General features: G+C 44.9%; 1 protein-coding gene across 1 annotated transcript in view; it reads right to left on the reverse strand.

Moving 5' to 3' along the window:
• The window catches only part of GLB1 (galactosidase beta 1), a 260,256-nt gene that overhangs the window by 83,258 nt on the left and 154,918 nt on the right, over window positions 1-22,080 (reverse strand). The window contains exon 12 of the mRNA XM_085607619.1: window positions 13,343-13,432. Coding sequence (XP_085463745.1) covers window positions 13,343-13,432 — 90 coding nt within the window. The remainder of the gene's footprint in view (window positions 1-13,342; window positions 13,433-22,080) is intronic.

Here is a 22,080-nt window from a genome sequence, read left to right on the forward strand (position 1 = left end):
ATGCTAATACTGTATTTAGACACTTATTTGCCCATGTCTTCTTCCATTAAATTTTAGCTATACATATATTACAAATATTTTTTTTTCATAAAGACACGTATGTCATCAGCAGAGGATTGCGGTCGCGTGAGTTATAGTTGCCTGCACTAACTATAACGGGGGAATTTCAATGGTTTTTTACGAGTGAAATGTCCAGCTAACTGTAACATGTGTGAAACCTATGGTTTTTTCATTGAATTTGCAAGGTTTTTTAAATGCTAATTCCTAACTATAATGTATGTGAAACCTATGGTTTTTTCAGTGAATTTGTACGGTTTTTTAAATGCTAAGTTACTTTACGCCGTTCGTGGCGTGCGCGCCCACTTCACGCAGTTCGTTCCGTGCGCGCACGGTGCGTTTCGCGCACCGTGCGCGCACAGTGAGCACGTGGTGCGCTTCGCGCACCGCGCGCCCACTTTACGCTGGATGGGCCATGTACGCACGATGCGCTTCGCGCACCGTCCGCACACGGACATATTATGCGCTTCGTTGTGAAAGGTTATCTATTTGTTCTACTAAGCAATATGCCATGCACAAAAGGTGCACTTCGGGCACCTTTTGCACACGGGGTGGGGCAATTGGGGATATTGTTTTTTATTTTTGGTTTTTTTTTCCCCGTACGCGTACGGTAAGCGTAATCGGCGTTTTTTCCCCAAAAAAAAAAAAATTTTTTGGCCTTGGGGGTTCTTTTGGGACACCCTAACCATGGCTATGTGGTTAGGAGCTGTCTAGGCTGCCCCTTTTCGTGTTATCCAGCTTTGTTTTTCCTCCCCCCCTCAGAGTGCGAGAGAGAAAATGGCGGCCGACACTTCCTGGTTTCGACCGATTCGAATGTTAACTAAGATCTAACAGCCAATCAGAATCGCGCTCGCGCACGTCACCGTACGCGTACGGTAAGCTTACCGTAAGCGCACGGTAAGCGCACCGTAAGCTGCCACAGATATATATATTGATTTAAATGCTATTTTCTCTGGAACTACTGAACAGATTTACACCAGACCTACAAAAGGCACTTCCTTGACCTGTAGACTACCTCTCTGCCAAATTTCAAGTAACTCTGTTCAGCCGTTCGGGCTGTAGCTGTGTCTAAAGGTCCTATGGAAAAATGCATGGGGAAAACGCGTTTTGGGACCCCCCTTTTTTCTCAGCCCCCGCTTGACGAATCCCCCCCGAGACTTTCAGGGTAGGAGCGGACCGTAGCGCCCCATTAGTTTTGAAAATTTCGCGAGGATTCGTCGACCGGCGCCAAAGTTATTCAAAATAGAATGTTGCGGTTTTCCTATGGAAACAGGGTCCTAACTATAACTATCTACTGGCGACCGCCAGTAGATTATATATATATATATATATATATATATATATATATATATATATATAACCATAGAAACAAAAGAGAAAAATAGGCCTAGGCCTCATCTCGTTTTGTAGTATATCACCCTGTGTAAAAGAGCCCAAACTTTTGCCCGGATTAATCAGCACAGCCTCACCCCTTGGAACCTTCCTGAGAGAGCTCAGAGCCTCAGATTTTCGTAGCCGTTGTGCAAACAGCCACTAACTCAGTGAACCGGCAGAGCTTTCCCAGGGGAGGTGGGTGGGCGCATGAGAATCTATGAAAGTTACCAATACTGGGGAACCAAAGTTACAGGTAAGTAACTTGTTTTCTTACCCCAGTATTGGAACTTTCATAGATTCTCATGCTTTGTATCAGAATAGTAAGCAGTAAATCACAAAGCACATTTTGGAAGACACATGGCTTTACATAACCGTCTCAGTTTACATGAAAAAACAATCATTACTGAACCAAATGTGCTTACCAGGATGGAGGGATTGTAGGGAAAGCTCACCTCTCATTGAAAAAGATTCCGGAGGACTGCTTGACCCACAGCAGCGTCATCTCGTCCCACCGATTCCAGGCAGTAGTGTTTCGTGAAGGTGTGTACACTGCTCCACGTTGCTGCCCTGCAAATGTCTTTGATAGCAACTCCAGCAAAAAGAGCCACTGAAGATGCCATCGCTCTTGTAGAATGAGCACAGGCCCTTCTGTCCAAAGGTTTGCCCGCAGCCTGATGACAGTATTGTATTGCACTGGAGATCCAGCAGGAAATGCCACTCTTAGCGAGCGGCAAACCCTTCCGTGGTGCACTGTAGGCAATAAATAGCTGTGTAGATTTCCTGAAAGAGCGTGTGCGCTCGAGATAGAATTTTAGACATCTCTGGACATCCAAAGAATGCAATGTTCATTCCGCCTGGGTGGAAGGACGCGGAAAAAAAGAGTTCAAAATCAAGGGTTCATTCAGATGAAAATCCGAAGGCACCTTCGGGATGAATTTTGGGTTGGTTCTCAAAATCAGCACATCCTTTCTGAACTGCAGAAAAGGCTCCACTATAGACAGAGCCTGGAGTTCACTAACCCTCCTAGCCGAAGTTAATGCTAAGAGGAGGGCTAGTTTCCACGACAGGAACTTCAAGTCCGCCCTGTGAATTGGCTCAAAGGGCGCTTTCATCAGTTGAGCCAGTACTAGGTTAAGCTGCCAGAGAGGAGGGGGTGGTCGGACCGGAGGATACATCCGGAATAACCCCTTAAGGAACTGTTTAACAATCCTTGCGGACCATAGAGATGGCCCCGATGTCTTCCGTCGAAAACGGGAAATGGCAGCGAGATGTACCTTGACAGAAGAGTGCGCCAAACCTGATTTAGCCAGTGACAGGATGTAAGGCAAAACCTGATGTGGCAGGGATTTATAAGGATGGAGGTTATTCCTCTGGCACCACAGACAAAATCTCTTCCATTTTGCCCTGTATGTCTTATTAGTGCTTGGCGCCCGTGCCTGAGACAAAACATCCCTGCACTCCCTGGAGAGATTCAGATGACGGAATTCTCTGTATTCAGGAGCCACGCTGTCAAGTGTAGTGACTTTGGATCCGGATGGAGTACCTGTCCCTGATCCCTCGACAACAGATGGGATCAGCGGCAAGCGAATTGGGCGATCCTGGGAGAGAAGCAGGAGTTCCGTGAACCAGAACTGCCGGGCCCACGCTGGAGCAATGAGAATCATCTTGCATGGTTCCGCTCTGACCTTCCTGAGAACTCGAGGAATGAGAGGAATGGGAGGAAAAGCGTAGCAAAATGCGCCGAACCAAGCAATCGAAAGGGCATTCCCCAGAGATCCTCGATGGGGAACCTTGCTTGCGTAAAATTGACATTTTGCGTTCTCCGGGGACGCAAAGAGGTCTATGGTCGGAGTACCCCATCTCTCAAACACCGCCTCCAGCGTGGCTTGGTCTAACTCCCACTCGTGAGTCACCTCCGTCTGACGACTCAGAGCATCCGCTGTGACGTTGAGGCACCCTGCTAGGTGCTCGGCTTGTAGAGTGATCTTGTGAGAAATCGCAAAATCCCAGATCATCTGAGCTTCCTTGGACAGAGTCCACGATTTGGTGCCTCCTTGCTTGTTGATATAGTGCATGGCCGTCGTGTTGTCTGTCCGGACCAGCACTGCACGATTCTGAAGTCTCGGAAGGAACGCCAGCAAGGCTAAGCGAATGGCCATCAGCTTCAAGAGGTTGATGTGGCGTAGGCTCTCCGCTGGACTCCAGTGACCGCTGATTTGAAGCTCCTGGAGTACCGCTCCCCAGCCCTCCAAGGAGGCATCCGTGGTCACCACCATAGGAGAAGGAGGGGTTCGAAACGTTAATCCTCCTGCGATGTTCTCCTTCACCAGCCACCACTCGCAGGCTTTGCGCATACCTGGTGTTATCCACACCTTGTCGTTGAACGACCCTTCTGCCTGTCGCCATTGTTTGTCCAACTCCTCCTGCAGAGGACGCATATGAAGCCTGCAATGCGGTATTAAAGGTATGCAGGATGAGATCGATCCGAGTAATGACTTGTACCGTCGAACCGATACATATCTGCTGTGCAGCATCTGACGAGCGGAGGTGGTCAGTTTGCGTTGACGCTCCTCCGACGGACGAGCCGTGCATAGTGTCGTGTCCAGAATAGCCCCAAGGAACTTTTGTGACCTGGAGGGTATCAGCACCGACTTGGACTTGTTGAGCTGAAGACCCAAGTGGGCGAACAATTGAATGCAAGTTGACACGGCCTGAGAAGTTGCCCTGAGCGACGGAGCTTTGACGAGCCAGTCGTCCAAGTATGAGAAAACTTCCAAGGACTGCTTCCTTAGAAAAGCAGCGACTGGTGCCAGCATCTTTGTGAATATCCGAGGTGCAGACCGAAGGCCAAACGGAAGCACCTTGAACTGGAAATGGCTCTTGCCTACTGTGAAGCGTAGATATTGCCTGTGAGCTGGGTGGATCGGAACGTGGAAGTACGCATCCTCTAAATCCAGGGACGCCAAAAAATCTCCCGGATTCAGTAGACGTAGAATATCTTGGAGAGTGACCATCCTGAAGGAGAGTTTGATGAGATAGGTGTTGAGCTCCCTTAGGTCTAGTATAGGACGCCATGTATCTTCCGTCTTCCGAACCAGGAAGAACCTGGAATAGAAACCGTTGCCCCTCTGCGAAAGAGGTATTGGTTCCATCGCCCCCTTGATGAAAAGGTGGTGGGCTTCGAGATGTAACAGTCAGAGATGGTTTGAGGGACGGGCGTCCGGAGCTCTCGTTGGAGGAAGATCTTGGAATTCCAACGTATGGCCACTCTGAACAATATTCAAGACCCACCGGTCCGATGTTATAAGGACCCAGCTGTCCAGACAATAGGAGATCCTGCCCCCAACTGGTGTTCTTGGTAGGGGAGAAACAGTAGTCAGAGCCAGGAGGCCGCTATTGCCTCTTGGCATGGTCTCTTCCCTGACGATTCTGACGTCCTCTCTGGGCCTGCCGAGAGAAAGACGCCGAATGCCCTTGGCGTTGGTTTGAGTATTGACCTTTATAGGACTGTCCTGATTGTGTGGAATACTGACGTTGGTTTCCTCTATAAGTAGAGAACCCTCGACCACGTGCTCCTCTGAATGGCACCTTGCGATAATTCAAGGATCCCAAGGACTTAGCTGTGTCCGTGTCCTTCTTTATGCTCTGGAGGGCTTCATCTACATGCTTACCGAAAAGCATTTCTCCGTTAAAGGGAAGGTCCAGGATCTTATTTTGGACCTCCTGACGAAACCAGGTCGCTTTTAACCAGCCTTGACAGCGCAAGACCGCCGACCCTGCCAAAGCCCTGAAAGCAGTAGAGGCTATGTCCATAGCACAGTCAATGACTTCCGAAGAACACCTCTCTCCTTCCATGAGAACCTGCCTGGCCTCCTCTTGACTCGACTCTGGCAGTTGGTCCATAAACGGCTCCATGTCGCACCACATCTGGCGGTCATACCTGCCTAGAATAGCCAATGAATTTGCCGCACGAACCAACAAACTGGCCATAGTGGAGAATCTTTTTCCTACATTGTCCAGCCGCCTGCCCTCTTTATCCGGAGGCGTAGTTAACGGAGTTGATGGATTCTTGGACTTGCTCTGTGCGGCCTGAGATATTACAGAATCCGGCTTTGGTTGTCCTAGAAGACATGCAGGACTGCCCTCAGGGGCCTTGTATTTTTTCTCCAGCCGGGGAAGAACCGGGATGACCGTCGCTGGGTTCTGCATTGTCTTAATTCCCTCATCCCAGACATGTTCAATGATGGGAATTAATCTGACCGACTTTCTATATTGCGCTTTAAAGTCATACAGAAAACAGTCCGACTGTTCCACTGTAAGAGGCAGACCAAACCTCTTGGATGCACGCTCCATAAGATTATGGAACCCCCCCAATATCTGCCGGGGGGGATACATTCGTCTCCCGGCCTCCTGCATCCGGATCTTGCATACCAGTGTCATCAGGGTCCCCATCCGGATCCCCTGGATCAGTAAGAGGGATCACATGCCCCTCATCGTCGTCGTCTGTATCCATATCTTGTGTGTCCTCATTGGCAGGTTCCGAATATGAAGACTGAGGAACCACTATTGGTACCACTATTGAAGAGGTACGAGGTATGTCCTTAGGCAGCGGTAGCAAGTCCATTGCCGTGTCTCGCGGTACCACCGACGTAGATGGGTGCACTGGTGGGACGTCTGGGAGTGACGCAAAACGAGCTTTTTAGTCTTGCAGCATCATCTGCAAATCCGTCACTAAAGCCACTGGTAAGGCTATCATATCCTGCCTCAGAGAGCGAGGATGTACTTCCAGTTTAATGCTTTGTCGCTCCTCCTGTACCTCTTGACCATAATACTCCTCAGTATCAGTGTCTTGTTGTTTCACATGTAGATCTGAAGGGCTGTAGGCGTCCCCATACTGCCCATCCTCTTCCTCATCCTCCGAGTCATCGAGAAGCATGGATGGTGGCAAAGGCGTGACCCGCCTAGGTGAAGTCATGTCCGGTGTAATTTTTAACCTCTGGATGGCAAATCCTGAATTTTGTCGTCGTCGACGGTCCCGTCGACGGTTCCGTCGACGGAGTCGTCGTCAAAGGGATTCCAAGCATCGGCGAACTCGACTATGACATCGTCGACGGGAAGGTAGCCTTCGTCGACGGGGCGAGAATCGTCGTCGACGACGAGGTCGTCGACGATGCAGGAATCGTCGTCGACGGTAGGGTCGTCGACGGAGCCTTCTTCTTCATCGACATCAGGCTCGTCGACGGAGCATGTTTCATCGTCGACGGAACAACCGTCGACGGTCTCGTCGACGAACTCGTCGTCATCAACATCGACGACGCAGTCGTCGTCGTCGTGGTCTTCGTCGTCGACACCGCTGAAGACGAGAAAGAAGCTGTCGTAGACTATGAAGTAGACACTGTCGACGGTCCCGTCGACGACGCCATGGAAACAGCCTATACTATGGGGATCGTCGTCGACGTACCTGCTTTAGCCAGCGTCGACGGACGCTGCTTCTTCACTGGAACGGTCTGTGGAGTTCCTGCAGCGTGTTTCTTCACAGGTTTCTCCTTTTGGGACGGAGGAGAAGATCTCGAGACCTCCTTTTTGTCCCTAGGGGCTGTGTCCACACCAGCAGACCGTCCCTGCCTCTCCTTTACACTTCCGTGAGGAGATTTCGTGGGACCAGCCTCCTCAGACCTTTCAGAGATCCCATGAGGGGCTTTGACAGGGGGTTCCGCAGAGATGGAAGGGGATGACCTACCCCTCTTATAAGATCTCCTGGAGGAGGTGCCAGACATCGAATCCTCCTCATCTGAAGAGAGAACCTCTGTCCTGGTCTTCAGCTTCTGCAGCCATGTCAGCAACCGACCTTCCCTGTCCCTCAAGGTCTTGGTAGAGAAGGTCCGACAAATCTTGCAGTCTGTGGCCTTGTGTTCCGGGTATAAGCAGTAAATACAATTGTCATGCTTATCCTCCACGAAAAGTCTCTTCTTTCCACAAGAAGCACAAGGTCTGAATAAGGCTTTCTTCTCCTTTTCTGACATAATGTCACTAAAGATGGCAAATGTAGATTTCTAATAGTAAATTTCTGAGAAACTGAGCAGAGATCAGTGGAGACTCCCTAGCACAACGTGCGGTAGAAAAATCTGAGGCTATGAGCTCTCTCAGGAAGGTTCCAAGGGGTGAGGCTGTGCTGATTGGTCCTGGCAAAAGTTTGGGCTCTTTTACACAAAGAGGGTGATAAACTACAAAACGAGATGAGGCCTAGGCCTATTTTTCTCTTTTGTTTCTATGGATATATATATATATATATATATATATATATATATATTTTTTGCTCCTCCGCGCTCAGGTAACTGCCGCCACACACCAAACCAGAGGGTGCGTCGTCTGCCACGGGCTACCCCAGCGAAGCCCGATTCATATAACCAGGTCCTCTGTACAAAGTCAAAGGATGACGACGCCGTGTCCAGGTTCAAAAAAAGAAATGTATTGCTTATACAGCCGGTTTGGACGCGTTTCGCCTGTCCAGCAGGCTTGTTCACCAACTGTTCGTACATATTTCGAAACCTTATTTACATATTTGCGTGCTCATACCAAATCACGTGACGGGACTACAGCCACAGTGCCATGGAAAACAGACTCGTAGTTTAAACGAGAGAATCATTAAACTTTTCATGAAAACATACGTAAATCTGTATAAATCAAAACAAATCTACTATCATGGGAAATAATATATTGGCACATCTCTTATCATTATTAAAAGGTTAAGTGCAGCTGCACAGGATATTACTGTTGATATCACTGCATCTAGCGGAATATCGACCATAGTCAAAACACAATATGACTAATTTCCCACTCTTACCAGGGTTACTGAATTTTCACCACACGCATTCTACCACGTTTTTTACCACGTTTTTCACCAAGTGTAGCCCCAGTGGGCCTAAATTGATTTGTATTCATCAAGGTCTAACGATTTGTTGTGTCAGACATTCTGAATTCCAAATCATATACCGTGCAAAAGACAAACACCATAAAGAAATTACATTAAAAACAGTAACGAGGGAGGTTTTTGGCTGCTAATCTTCATCAATGCATTCCCAGGCTATTTATAAGTGCGTGATAAGGTCTTCTTCCATGTTAAGACCTATGGGGGTACGCGTGTTTTTAACATGGAAGAAGACCTTATCACGCACTTATAAATAGCCTGGGAGTGCATTGATGAAGATTAGCACGGTATATGATATGTGGAATTCAGAATGTCTGACACAACAAATAGTTAGACCTTGATGAATACAAATCAATTTAGGCCCACTGGGGCTACACTTGGTGAAAAACGTGGTAAAAAACGTGGTAGAATGCCCAGGGTTCCGCTAACGGTTTGTGACGTTTCCTGACCCTATCTTCTTTAATCAACGCCCGTTCCTCCGCCCTAATCCAACAAGAGACATCCGCCTCCCAGGTAACCACCAGTGGCAAGTGTTGCGATTTCCAGCTAAGGGCAATCCTCCTCTTGGCCAAAAGAAGAGCTAATTCTGTGAACCTATGCCCCATTCTGTGAGATTTGGGTCTCGGGAAGAGACCCAGAAGACAAACCTCCAGCGTGCACGACAAGTCACGAGACAACACCCCATTGACAGTGCCCACAATCTTGGTCCAGTAGTCCGTTAGCCGTGGGCAGGACCAAATCATATGGTCGAAGTCTGCGTCTCTCTGCAAGCATCTGGCACATACTTGGTCAGTCTTGTGGTACACCACATTCAATCGATGCGGTGTGAGGTATGTCCTATGGAGTATATTGAATTGTATGAGCTTAAAGGCCGTTTTTAACGATACTTTCTTTGGACCATGCAAAGCTTTCTGCCATTCCTTATCGGTCAGACGTCTATTTAGCATCCCTTCCCATCTCTCCAGGAGGTGAGGAAGTGTTTGTGACGTCGCGTCCATTATTGCTAGGTAGAGCCATCTTATCAGATGCCCTGCCGAGCCCAGAGCCTCCAGAGCTGAATGGGTATCCGGTTCTCTGATGTCTGTCCCCCATAGTTCCGCCACTGCTCCCCGTATCTTATGATAATTTAAAAATTGCCCCAAAGGTAACTCATGATATTCCAGGAAGTCATCTAGTGGCAGAAATTTGTTTTCTCTGTAACAGTCACCGATCTTCAGTATCCCCGCATTCTCCCAACTCGGCAGTTGTCGCTGTGTGAGGGGGGGGCCCATTCCCTCTTGGGGAGGCCCACAAGAGGGAGGCTTGGCACATAGAGTGGCTGCCCCCCTGTGCGGGCTGTGCATCTGTCCCAGCATTTCACTGCTACGGAGAGTATACCCCCATGTGTGGAGTCTTCTGGCGCTGATTGAAGATCCTAGGGAGTAACCTTGTGCGGGCGCACCAATGGGGAGCGATAATGTGCCCAGGTCCCTCCCGTCAAGCCACCTTGTCAGCCACTGAAGTTGGGCTGCCAAATAGTAAGCTTCAAAATCGTGAGCCCCCAATCCACCTCCCGCGAGCGGGAATCGCACAGTCTGTAGCGACACGCTCTTCCGGCCGCCATCCCATATTAAGTCCCTCAAAACCTCATCCAGAGCCTTGTCCTTGAACCAACTTCTAGGGATCACCACTGGCAAGTTGACGAAATAATACAACAGACGGGGTAAGATTATCATTTTGGACAACGCTACTCTGGCCATAGTTGGCAGCTTTAGAGTGCGTCAAAAAGCCACCTGTGCCCAAAGCACCCTCAGGGCCCAGCTGAGATTGCCTTCAAACAAATCGAGCTGATTGCGGTAGATCTGAATTCCTAGATATTTAAAGGAAGTTGGTGCCCAATCCAAAGTAGGCGGGAGGGCCAGGGGCCTAGCAATTGTGGGGTGTAACAGGAACACAAAGATTTTTTTCCCATTCACTCGGAGACCGGAGAATTAAGCGAATTCCTCTAATATATCTAATACTATACTGATCCCAGTGGTCCCGTCCCGCAGGTATATTAACACATCATCCGCGTATAGCGATATATGATCAAGCCCATCAAGGGACACCCCCAGTCTCCCACCCTCTCCCCTAACTTGTTCCGCCAGAGGTTCCATCGCTAAGGCGAAAATCAGAGGAGGCAAGGGACAACCCTGCCTGGTGCCTCTATGAATGGGATAGGAAACCGACACCATGCGGTCCGTACGCACCCAGGCCAGTGGGTTTTCGTACAGAAGGCGGACCCAACGTAGCCATCCATCACCCATCTGCATTTTCTCCATTACAGCCAATAAAAAATCCCAGCACAGGGTATCAAAGACCTCTTCCAAATCTATCGCCACTACCACCGCGTCTGGATAATGTCGCAGGTCCGGGTGAAACAGGACATGATACAGCTTCCTGAGGTTAACAGACGTGGAGCGCAAGGGGATGAAACCATTCTGGTCGACATGGACCAGCCGTTGCATGTAAGGTAAGAGCCTGAGGGCCAAGGCCTTGCTTAATATTTTAAAATCCATGTTTAACATGGATAGGGGTCGCAAGTCAGCCAATTGAGCGTGGTTGGTCTTCGTTTTAGGCAAAGGGATTACCAACGCTCCTCTAAGTGAGGGCGACAACTGTCGGTCCTGAAGCACAGAGGCATACATTTGTTCTAGCTTCAGGGCCAAGATGTTCACATATGTACCATAGAATTCAGCCGGGAGGCCGTCTGGCCCAGGCGTCTTCCCTCGAGCCATGTCCCGGATTGCTGCTCTAATTTCGCCCGCTCTAATTGGCAAAGCCAGTGAGTCCCTAGAGTTCTGGTCTTATTGTGGCAATTATTGCCCATTTATATATATGTTCAGTTCTTCCTCCGGGCGAGGCCTTGGTAACCCGTAGAGAGTCACGTAATTCTCCCGGAATGCATCATTAATGGCCTTCGGAGAGGAAAGTATCTGTGATACTAGAGATGGGTGTTGAGGAAATTCGATTTTCGATCTTGCTTATATTCAGCCACCATTTTGTGTTCCACCACCATTTTGTGTTGCCCTCACTCAGGCAGCACAATAAACGAAGTTTTTCTGCTGATCTCACTGCAACGTGTCAAAATAACCTTCTGCCTCTGTTTACGAGACTGATGTCAGGGACTAGCTAAGTCCACTAATTCCCGTCTGGTCCGACTGATTCCTGTCTCAACTGTCTGTTGGTTCGCACCATTCTTTCCTGACTTTATCTTACCTGCTGGCATTCGCTATTCTCTACTTGTATTCTCTCATTTCACAACTGTCCACCAAAGCATACAAATGTGTCCTGCCACCTGCAAGTTGAGTTGTGGACACTACCACTAATTAACTTGTGGGGAAGGCTGACAAAAACAGTTGGAAGAGAGGTTTATTTGGGTTACTTGATATCTTGTTTTCAAACTTTTCTCATTGGTTATATCTTGTTTTCAAACTCTTCTCATTGGCTAATCATGTATGCATTGGGAGTGTTCTTGGTGAATCTATGTGCTATAAAAGATTGTGCGCCATGGAGTAAAGTGGCAGTCTCCTAAGAACATACCAGGTGTACTTCTGGGACAACTGTACTTAGCTGCAGCTAATAAACCTGATCTTCTACGCTCAACAGAGTGTCCTGTGTCTCTGTTCAACAAAGCAGGTGAACTCAGGAGATTAAGGCATACCCTGCGCCGCCAGGCCTAATTCAGCCTGGTTCTTCAGTGTGCCCCTACCATCTGATTTGATTAGCCAAGCCAATAGATTCCCGGATGTATCCCCTCCATGTGCTGTGCTGCTTGATAGGTTTTAATTTCTAATGCCCTTAGCCTGTCCCAAGTAGTGTTGAATAGACTTTACTTCTGCCAGTTTCCCGTGTACCGTGGCCCCTCCTGTAATTTCCCTGTATAGGGTTAAAATTTGTGCTTCTATATCGTCTAATTCCTGGGTCACCAGTCGTCGGGTGCCTACCGTCTGCCCCACACAGCGTCCCAATGGTTGCTCATTTATTCACACACCTCCAATATAAAGGACTATAAGCTCTTCGTTGTAACACCAAAAGTGACAGACTAAGAGAATAATGCAAGAGACCACACACAAAGTGAACCACATGCTTTATTTAGTGAGGGGCCAATTCAAGGAATTAATCTAGGCATGCATCAGCAGTGATGGATCACACTCTAGAGACTTGAATAAGGGCAATATTCTCTATAATTAGGTGGAGAGGAAAATGGGCTTATTTAACTTAAGAGTAGTGAACTTGGAAAAGATGTCTTCCTTTATGGAGGAAAAGAACATAAGGGCTGAATATTGTTATACGAGGAAAATAACAGAAATAGCAGAAAACCTGGGACTCCTACAAAGTCAGAAAAAAACAGGATTCTTGGCCTGTCATAAGAGGCAGAAGGGGATTACCTCCTGTTCTTTATGTCCTAATAAACCCATAGACGCCTTGACCTTGAGTTTGAAGAGTCTGAAGACCTACAAAGGTTGGTCCTGATTGCTGGTAAATGTGAATTGATGGGCCTGGTTTCCATGGTGTACACTAACAGCAAAACCAACAATGCACAAGTTTGGCTGCACAAATGTGCACAAAAAGCACTCACTGAGGACACTTACTCTCCTCTCTATGAGAAATATTTTGGACTGGCATGTTAAAAGGGTCCCCATCATGAAGAGCTCTAGAAGATCAGGAAAATATAAGTGACAGTGCTTCACCTTCCCGTATTTAGAAACTCAGAAATAGGGGCACTTTCTCTAATAATTTCTTGTGGCAAAGGTCCCATGAAATACAAGACCACTTCAGGATAGTTGTATCGAAAATTACCACCACAAATATATATACTTTCATTCACATAATTGAAATATTAGTTGAATGTCTTGAAATAAAACAAAATTAAACAGTAACAAACAGTCTGTTAACAAAAACTTTACTTAACACAAAGCCTGCAACAGGGGTGATCTACCTAGCCACCTATCAATTGCTTACCTGTTTTAGTTGATCAAATGTTAGAGGGTAAACACTTTTTATTGGTCCAACTTGACAGAGCACTTCTAGAGCTTCGACCACAGAGCTTGCCTGAAAAGTAAAAAAAAAAGCTGATTGGTTTACATCAGCATAATTCCTTACATAATATAAATGTGAACAGATCATGAGTGCACCAAAGAGTTACTTCCGGTAATGTTTGCTTTTCTCTTTCAGACTTACAAAGGTGTAACATATGGCATAATGTAGGTGGAACTAGGCAATAACCCAAACATAAGAACTACACATAGAAATGTGTCTAATAGAGGACCTCTGTGTCAGGAAATACGGAATGCAATTTGCTTCAACAACCTGATACTATCCAAAGTTCCCAGTGTTTAATAGTCCAGTTGCCTCTAACCATCCAGCTCTACAGGAAAAAGAAGAGGATATTTATCTCCAGGGACTCATCGTAGGGAGACCCGGTGTTGCACAGAAATTAGCCAGCTTCTGACAGGGACTCATTCTCACGCAAAATCACATTCTATTCACATCAAAGAAGACATCTTTCCTGACAGCTGCCCCACAGAACCCACAAGAGGCTAACGATGGGAAGTAAATACACAAACAATTTTTTATTAGACACTACGTGGGGAATAGAGACTGCCCTCTAACTTCAATATTGACAATGGTGGCCGATTACAGCAAGAATTATGGGTCACTGTCTGCATCAATGGAAAAAGTATTCTTTTCATTCTTTACACCTTTATAATTTATACAATTTAAAGAACGACTATGCAATAGAATGGCCCAGAAGAATATACAGGACCTCTTTGTAAGGTTACTTGATAGGCAGACACGTCATTCCCTCAATTCAATTGGGTTGATGGTATTCACTCCCCTCTTATTTTTAATTTGGCCATTGGGGCCACTGAATAAATCCACTTATTAGCTCAACAAGAGGTAGTTGTATTGCTTCACACTCACTATCAGCACTCTGCACACCTCACCCACACCTTTTGCCCACATAGGGATCCTAATCATATAAGAAAACACACCAAGAGCTCCTACCATGTTTTTAGGAAGTTGTAGCCCACATTATAAACTTTGTATATGGTGTGAGGATCGACCCTATGATACAGCAGGCCACCTACAAATGGGTGAGGTTATTCGTTCTACACATGAGTTGTTATCGACAGTCGCAGAGATTATACATTTTGGAAACCATTAAACTGGATTTGTTCATACACCCTGTGCATCTGTTTGTCCTTTAAACAGGACCCAGAAACCCACCCATCCTGGTAGCTGCAATACCACTTCACAGTGGTGTTGTCCATGAGAATCTTTACTAGTCTCCCTTTGATGGTTGGCGGGAAGCACTTTGAAATCAAGCGAATCACCCACAACTCCAGCAAACTGATTTGAAGGCGGGTCTCTGCTAGAGACCAGAGTCCTCTGCTCTCCACCTCTCCCAGATGGCCTCCCCAACCCAGTAGTGATGTGTCTGCCAACAGTGACAGGTATGGGTGGGGGAGGGGTTTGCCACTGGTCAAATTTACAATCATGCAGCCATCACTGCAGGTCATTTGCAGTCTCGTCCGAAACCTGTATAGAATCTGACAGGTTTGCATGGTGCTGGGCCCACTGAGATTTCAGATCTCACAGCAGAGCTTGCATGTGCCATCTGGGACAGTCAAAGAGCTGGATGCAGGAGGCCAGTTGGCAAAGAAGTCTCAGAGCCCTGCTGACTGGAACACAGGACAGAAGCTGAAACATCAGGATAATAGCCCGAATGTCCTGGATTCATTATTCCAGAAGGAAGGCCCAAAAGCACACTGTATTTACAATGGCTCTAATTGAAGGAAGGCAGGGGTGGCGGGTAGAAAAGGAATGGCAGGGCATAGCCCCATTGGTTGATTTGAAGGACCCTTTTGTCAGACATGATGCTCTGCCACTCCTGGAGGAAGTGGCAGACAATCTCCACCAGGAAAGGAACTGATGTCAGCTCACGTGGGTGGCACTTATATGAGGCTCCATTGGTCACTTTGGGAGTGGAAGAAGTTGGAGCGGAGCTGCACAATACCACCTACCAGCATGCAGAAGCACTGCTGTTTGAGTTTCCGGATCCAGTCTGGGTACTGGGTATTAGGTCAGTGCATCCCAAACTTTTTAGAACTACAACCCAATTTCAGATCGACAAACTTTCACAACCCACCTAGCTTTAATGAACATAGGGCGGATGACTTGTTAATGTAGCTAACGCATTGTGTGGTAGCGCACTGTCATTTACAGACAGCACATTTTCCATTGAAAATGCCACTACGTTTGCACAGACATACAGTTTTACTGATAAAACTAAATTGCACACAAATGATGTGTGGAAATCGGATTTCAGTGAATATTTATTATCTGTGAATCAAGAAGTGAAGTGTCTTGATTTGTTTTGATCCTATTAAAATCTTTATTATCACAACTCAGAATTAAAATAGAAATGTGCTTTGTGTTTGCCTTCCTAATTGCTGAATGTGTACAATACATTTAGAGGGATTTACATTTTGTTGTGTGTTACAAGCAATTACATCCTGCAGCCTTTCCTTTCACACGCCTTGTACCAAAGCAAGATTGCCACATAATTCACTTAACTTTCTCTGACTGCAAAGTGAGAGGAGTTTGTAAACACCAATCCCCATGTTATAGCCTGACATCTCACCTTAAACTTTAAAGCAAAGCAAATGTGACAAGATAAATACAGAATTTAAAGGCATGTTTATTTATTGATTGGACTGCCCCGGACAACCCAAAAATCGGCTTGTGACTCACTGGCAGGAAACTCTGCTTTAGTTTACTCCTATTGGCCTGAGCTTGGGCTGTGAAATAAAATAAGGGGTCACAAAGCACTGCCCACACTAAGGAGGCATGGCATAAAGAGTTGATAAAGAGAACATCTGACACAACAACAATGAAATTACATTTATTGAAACCCAGCTTCCCTTCATTTGTCTGAAAAAAATGTAACTTATAAAGTGTTAATTCAATTACTTTTGCCTTTGTTGCATGGTTATGTGAATTTGAAAAGCACACTATTACCTGCAAGGGTATCCTGGCACTGAGCCGTTATGTGTGCCTAGCCCTGCCTATGTTAGGCTGGTTAATTGAAAAGCCAGACCTGTTCATGCTTATAATTAGTTTTTTAAAGCGGTTTTAAAAGTATAAATATTTTATATTTATATACTTGTATTTGTTGACCTCAGCAGAGGTCTGAATGAAATAAAAATTTAATTAATTGATTGATTGATTGATTGATTGATTGATTGAAAAGCCAGGTCTTCAGCTTTTTGCAAAATTCAATAAGACAGGTGGAGGAGGCTGAGTGAGAGGCTGTTCCATGCTTTAGGAGCGATGTAAGAGAATACACGTCCTGACATTTGTGCATCGGGAGCCAGTGGAGTTCCCCAAGTATGTGTGGTGTGATGTGAGTTCTGTGTGGGAGGTTGAAGAGGAGTCTTGTTGCAGAGTTCTGAGTGGTTTGCATTCTTCTAGTGAGTTGCTTGGTGATCCCAGCCTAGAGGATGTTTCGAAGTCCAACTTGCTTCTAACTAGGGCATGAATGACAGTTTTTCTAGCGTTGCTTCGGAGCCACTTGATTCACACACGTTTGTCAAAAAAATCTAACTTTTCACAAGTTTTTGGGCAAATGCTTCCACATGTTTGGACTCCGACTAGAAAATTAGCCAGAAAGGCATGAGGGTTCACTCATCTCTGACTGGTAGGATGCTGTGTTAAAAAAAATCAGGGTCACCTGGAGCTGGTCTCTGGCAGTGTGTGTCTTGGGTGATTGACCGGAGGGCCAAACATGGTTTAGCCTGTGCCCAAGAGTGTGCCAGTTAAGATCTCACTGAAGGGCAGAAGAGGTTTGATCTGTGCCTGGCTAGACTGAAGGACCTCAGTGAGGATGTTTGTTTTTACCTCCAGAGTGGAGATGTGAAGGTCAAGAACTTCAGCTGCTCTCCTGATGGCAGTGGCAAAAGATGTACTTTCCTCAGTTGCTTGCCCGGGGAAAAGGGAACTAACCCAGTATCGGCTGAGGGATCCAGCCCACTTGCATCTTGCAGGTCCACATACTAGTTTTCCTCATAATAGGGTGGGGCAAACTCCTGCCAATGCCCCCCATTATCATCAACACATTACTGACTCTGGTCGGACTCCAAGTCAAAAGGATGGTGCATTGTGGCCAAGTCAGAACGACTGAGTATTAGCTGTGCCAAAATGTGATCAGGGCACCACCTCAGTCGAGGCAAATTTGATGCAAAGTCAGACGGTACATGGATCCTTCCCTGCGGCTCAGAGCCAGCACCCATGACCAAGGGATGGGGCAGAACCCAAAGTAGGGAAGAAGGGCAAAGACTGTGCCAAGGACAGCTCCGCCGGTGGTAACCAAACTAGAGGCCCCTGCGGACAAAGCATGGAGGTCAGCATGGTCTTCCTCAAGTCTTTGATCTGCTGCAAAGGCATCAACTGATCCAGAAAGTCAGGGTGCATCGCAACCAAGGTTGGAATTGGCTACTCGATGAAACAGGAGCAAGACCTTGAAGCCCAGTCACACCTCTGTGCCTTCTTTGTTGATCAAGAGTAGCAGGAACAAATTAAGGAGCAAAGGCGTCCCCACTTGCGACTTCAACTGGGAGAAGGTCTTACAGTGATTTGCCACCTAGAACTTCACCTCGCGTTCTCCACAGGTTTTCGGGTTCATCTGGGCGCAGTCGTCACAGGCCTTGCAGCAATACACCAAACCCAAACACTCGAGGTGCACTTCATGAAGATCTGTCACAAACACTTGTTTGTAACATTCCCTACAAAGTTTAAACCCTGTAGTCTTAGGAGGCGACATGTTGCCTTGCACAGTGGTAGATTTGAGAGGAAAATTGCCATGGAAAAGAATCTCTTCAAGAGATGAGGAAAAGGAGCGCAGCGCCAGATCTGCATCTGGAGGAACAAAAAGAAAGTAACAGATGTTATCTTGCATGGGTGGTATTAAATGCGGCTCCGATCATCACTTTGGAAGTGGAATGAAATTAGTGCGAAGGAGCATGACGCCACTTACGGGGTACAGGGTATAGGATCTAGCCAGGCCCCTGGGATTATTAGGAAGTTGAAGAATCATCAGTTAAAAGTATCTGTCAGGCAGATTGCGATATGAACCACTGATCTTTCTTTTTACATTTAAGTATAAGAAACAATATGAAATCCAAGGATCAATTCAGATGAATTGAATTATCAAACAATAAACCACACAATCCTATGTGTTGATATGTATCTTACTTTTATAGTTCCACTTTCTCAAAATAAAATTGCTGTTAAAAAAAATGCACTACAAAAGAATATGTGTGCTATTGTCAAAGAGGAACAGAAAGACAGATTTCAGCAAACAAAAAAAACCAGCACACAAACATCAAGCAGAATCTTTATGCAAAACCAATATTGCCGATTGTGTCAATAGTCATAAAATACATTGTAGTCTGTAGTCCAGTACTACAAATCTGTCTCCAACTTTTTTTGATCACAATCTTTGTTGTGCCTTCACTAGTCACACATAATAAAATTGCATAGCTGCTATACTATAATAGCTTTTAACTATTTCCTTAAAGCAAACAGTCATTAACTTAAATGACAGCAAGTTTATTTTATACAGTGCTATAGTTCAATAAGGGAAAGCAGGAATTGCTCTCCATGCCCCCACACATTAACAATACATATTTTTTTAAAGGACTTAATTTGAACTCCATAAGACATGTTCTCACAACAAATTGCTAGTTAAATGAATGGGTTTTATTTCCCACAGAAAATGTCATATGTGTTCTACATACATGATATGTTTTGATATTTTTTAAAACCGTGTACACTGGAACTTAATGGCGTTAAAGAGGACATTTTACACAATCAGTATTCAGACTATCTAAAAAAAGAAATTTTTTAATGGTTAATAAGTAACGTTTTCAGATTTGTTCAAGACGCAAGTGATGGAGCATAGATATTAACTGATGGCTGCCCTTATCAATTCTCACCTGTAAGAGGTCATTTCGACAAATATTTCCTGATAAAGACATGTTAACCTCCTAAGATGAAAAATGTGAGAATACATACTGCATCATAAAAGCATGCAAAGTGTTCAAAATGAGGATATGAAAATGTGAACTAAATAAAAGAAATAAAGAAATAACATGAGAAACTACACATGAACGCATTTAAGAGTTGTGAGAAAATAAAACATTGTTAACATAGAGAGTTGTGTGATAATAACATTTAAATGTGCATTGTACCAGAAATTATATGTACGTATACTGAAGTTCTTGAACTGTAAAACTTTTAAACTGAAGAGATTTTACGTAGTGCAAATATGAGCTTTTGTGACGTTTACCAATAATACATGTATTGAGAGGGACACAAATAATATGCGTGGATAAAAACGTACAAATAATGCTTTAGAATTTTTTTTAGTAGTACCTAATATTGAGATGTGTTACTTGAAAGAAATTATAACTAGTAAAATGGAGAGAATCGAAATGCATGAAAATGTGGGATTTATAATAGAATTAACCGGTAGTGATTCAGATAGATTTCATGTAGGCCTCAAATGCTTTTTTACCCTGCATTAAAGTAAAATCATGTGAGGTAGTCACCTAAGTTCTATGAGCACTTTCTGTGGAGTTTCATTTCTGTATTTGTTAATAAAGGACTCACTTCTCACTAAGAAGCATATACAATAGAAATTTAACAGTATTGTTGCAAACACAGGGAAAGGCTCCTCGCAAAGTAAAGTTCCAGCTACTTCTGTGGAAATGACAAAATAGGAACACAAATGAACATAATGAAATTTGCAAAAAGGATTACCTAATTCTCTCGGATTTGTGTTTTTTTCTGATCACCCCACAACAACCCACTATGAGTGACCAATGAGAACCCCACGGACTGATGAAATGGATACGTTAAGGGGTGTGAACCTGGAACATTTGAGGTATAATTGCCCCAGCGGAGAAGGAGTAGGGGCTGGCTATCATTTTTCCTTTCCTGCCCGACAAGCTGTCGGAAAGACTTTTGATCCCTATTAAGTTTCCTATTGCCCCTTTCCATCCACATTGGGTGAAATAGAATTTATGATCGGAGCTATATCTAACTGTGACCTTGAATCCTGTACTTTGCTGGCTGGTAAAGTGTGCAGGGAAATAACCTTTCAGCTGAGAGGTTAACTGACTCCGACTGTGGCATATGGTGCTGCAGAGGCAGACTTGACCAGATCTAACTGAGGATGAACCTGAACCGCTCTGCTTTGGTTTGTAGGATTAATAACTGAACCTCAAAATGTATTCTGTTTCTCTACACCGAGGATTTTCCAGCTGTTTATTGATGTTCTGTTTAGTGCTGTGTAGCTGCTTGTAATAACAATATTGTTATTAAATCTGTGAAGTGTATTTTCTTGACTTGTCCATGCAAAATGAGGCTTTAGATAATGTTTTTCATGAGTTATCTTTATCGATTTTGTCTCCTTCTTGTCTCAAATCAGAAAGTGAGAAAGTTTTTAGATTTGGTTTGAGATAACAATTATTTTATTCCAGGTACTCATGGAATAATTGTTCACATCTTTAGTATTCCAGTCCCTGTCAGCTCAACAAAAAGATTCATTGAAGGACCATGGTTTTGCAGAATTCAGAGAACTATTTTGACTATTGAGGGATAGAGGGTTTGATAATAAGAGGGGCCTAGTGAGATAAACTTGTTTATTGGGTAGAGACAATTTTTTGACATGCTTCGCGCTGCATCACAAGCAAAGAGGGTAGTTTATTCCATTCTTTAACTGCTGCTTCAGAGAATGCTCTATCCCCAAAGGAGATTGTTTCTATTTTCAGGTATCCAACAGCAACTGGCCTGCTGAAAGCAGTGTACGTTGAGGAACACAGTTTGAACTTTAATGCCTAAAAACGATGTGGAGTGCTATATATATATATATATATATATATTCACTGAAAAAACCATGGGTTTCAGGGGTGTTATAGTTAGCTGGACTTTTCACTTGTACAAAACCATTGAAATTCCCCCGTTATAGTTAGTTCAGCTAACTATAACTCGCGCGCCCGCAATGCACTGCTGATGACGTCACATATTACATCACTCATGACATGGTCAGTGACATCACTCATGACATCACTGATGACATCTCAAATGACATCACTGATGACATCACTGATGACATCATCCAGTGAATGTGTGTTATTCTGAAAATTAAATATGTTTTATATATGTATATCTCAAGGTCGATGGAAGAATAAATGGGTATATAAGTGTCTAAATAGATGATTTGTTTTTGAAAAATTGATTGTGTAACTGACTGATTAAGTGTATCATAGTGAATACATGGCTTAGTGAGTAATGTTTAAATATGTAAATATCTGTATCAGTATCTCACTTTGTGTATAAGTGGCTGCATGGGTTGGTGAGTAGCTACATGGGTGTCTATATAGGTTAATAGTTGGTTTTTTGAGTATCAGTCTGAGTGTCTGCATGGTTCGGTGGGGGGTATTACGTAGTGCATAGGTGCATGAATGAGTGACTCACTGTTTGTATGTGTTGAACACAGTATGTGTGCAGGACTGTATGGGTGGATGAGTGTGTGTATGGGTGTGTTAGTGAGTGAATGACTGTCTCAATAGTGTCTTTATGAGTAACTACATATGTTTTAAACTAGTATATGTGACTATTGGTGTATATAT

This window comes from Triturus cristatus, chromosome 5_2 (genome assembly GCF_964204655.1).
Source record: "Triturus cristatus chromosome 5_2, aTriCri1.1, whole genome shotgun sequence".
In the NCBI taxonomy this organism is placed as follows: Eukaryota; Metazoa; Chordata; class Amphibia; order Caudata; family Salamandridae; genus Triturus; species Triturus cristatus.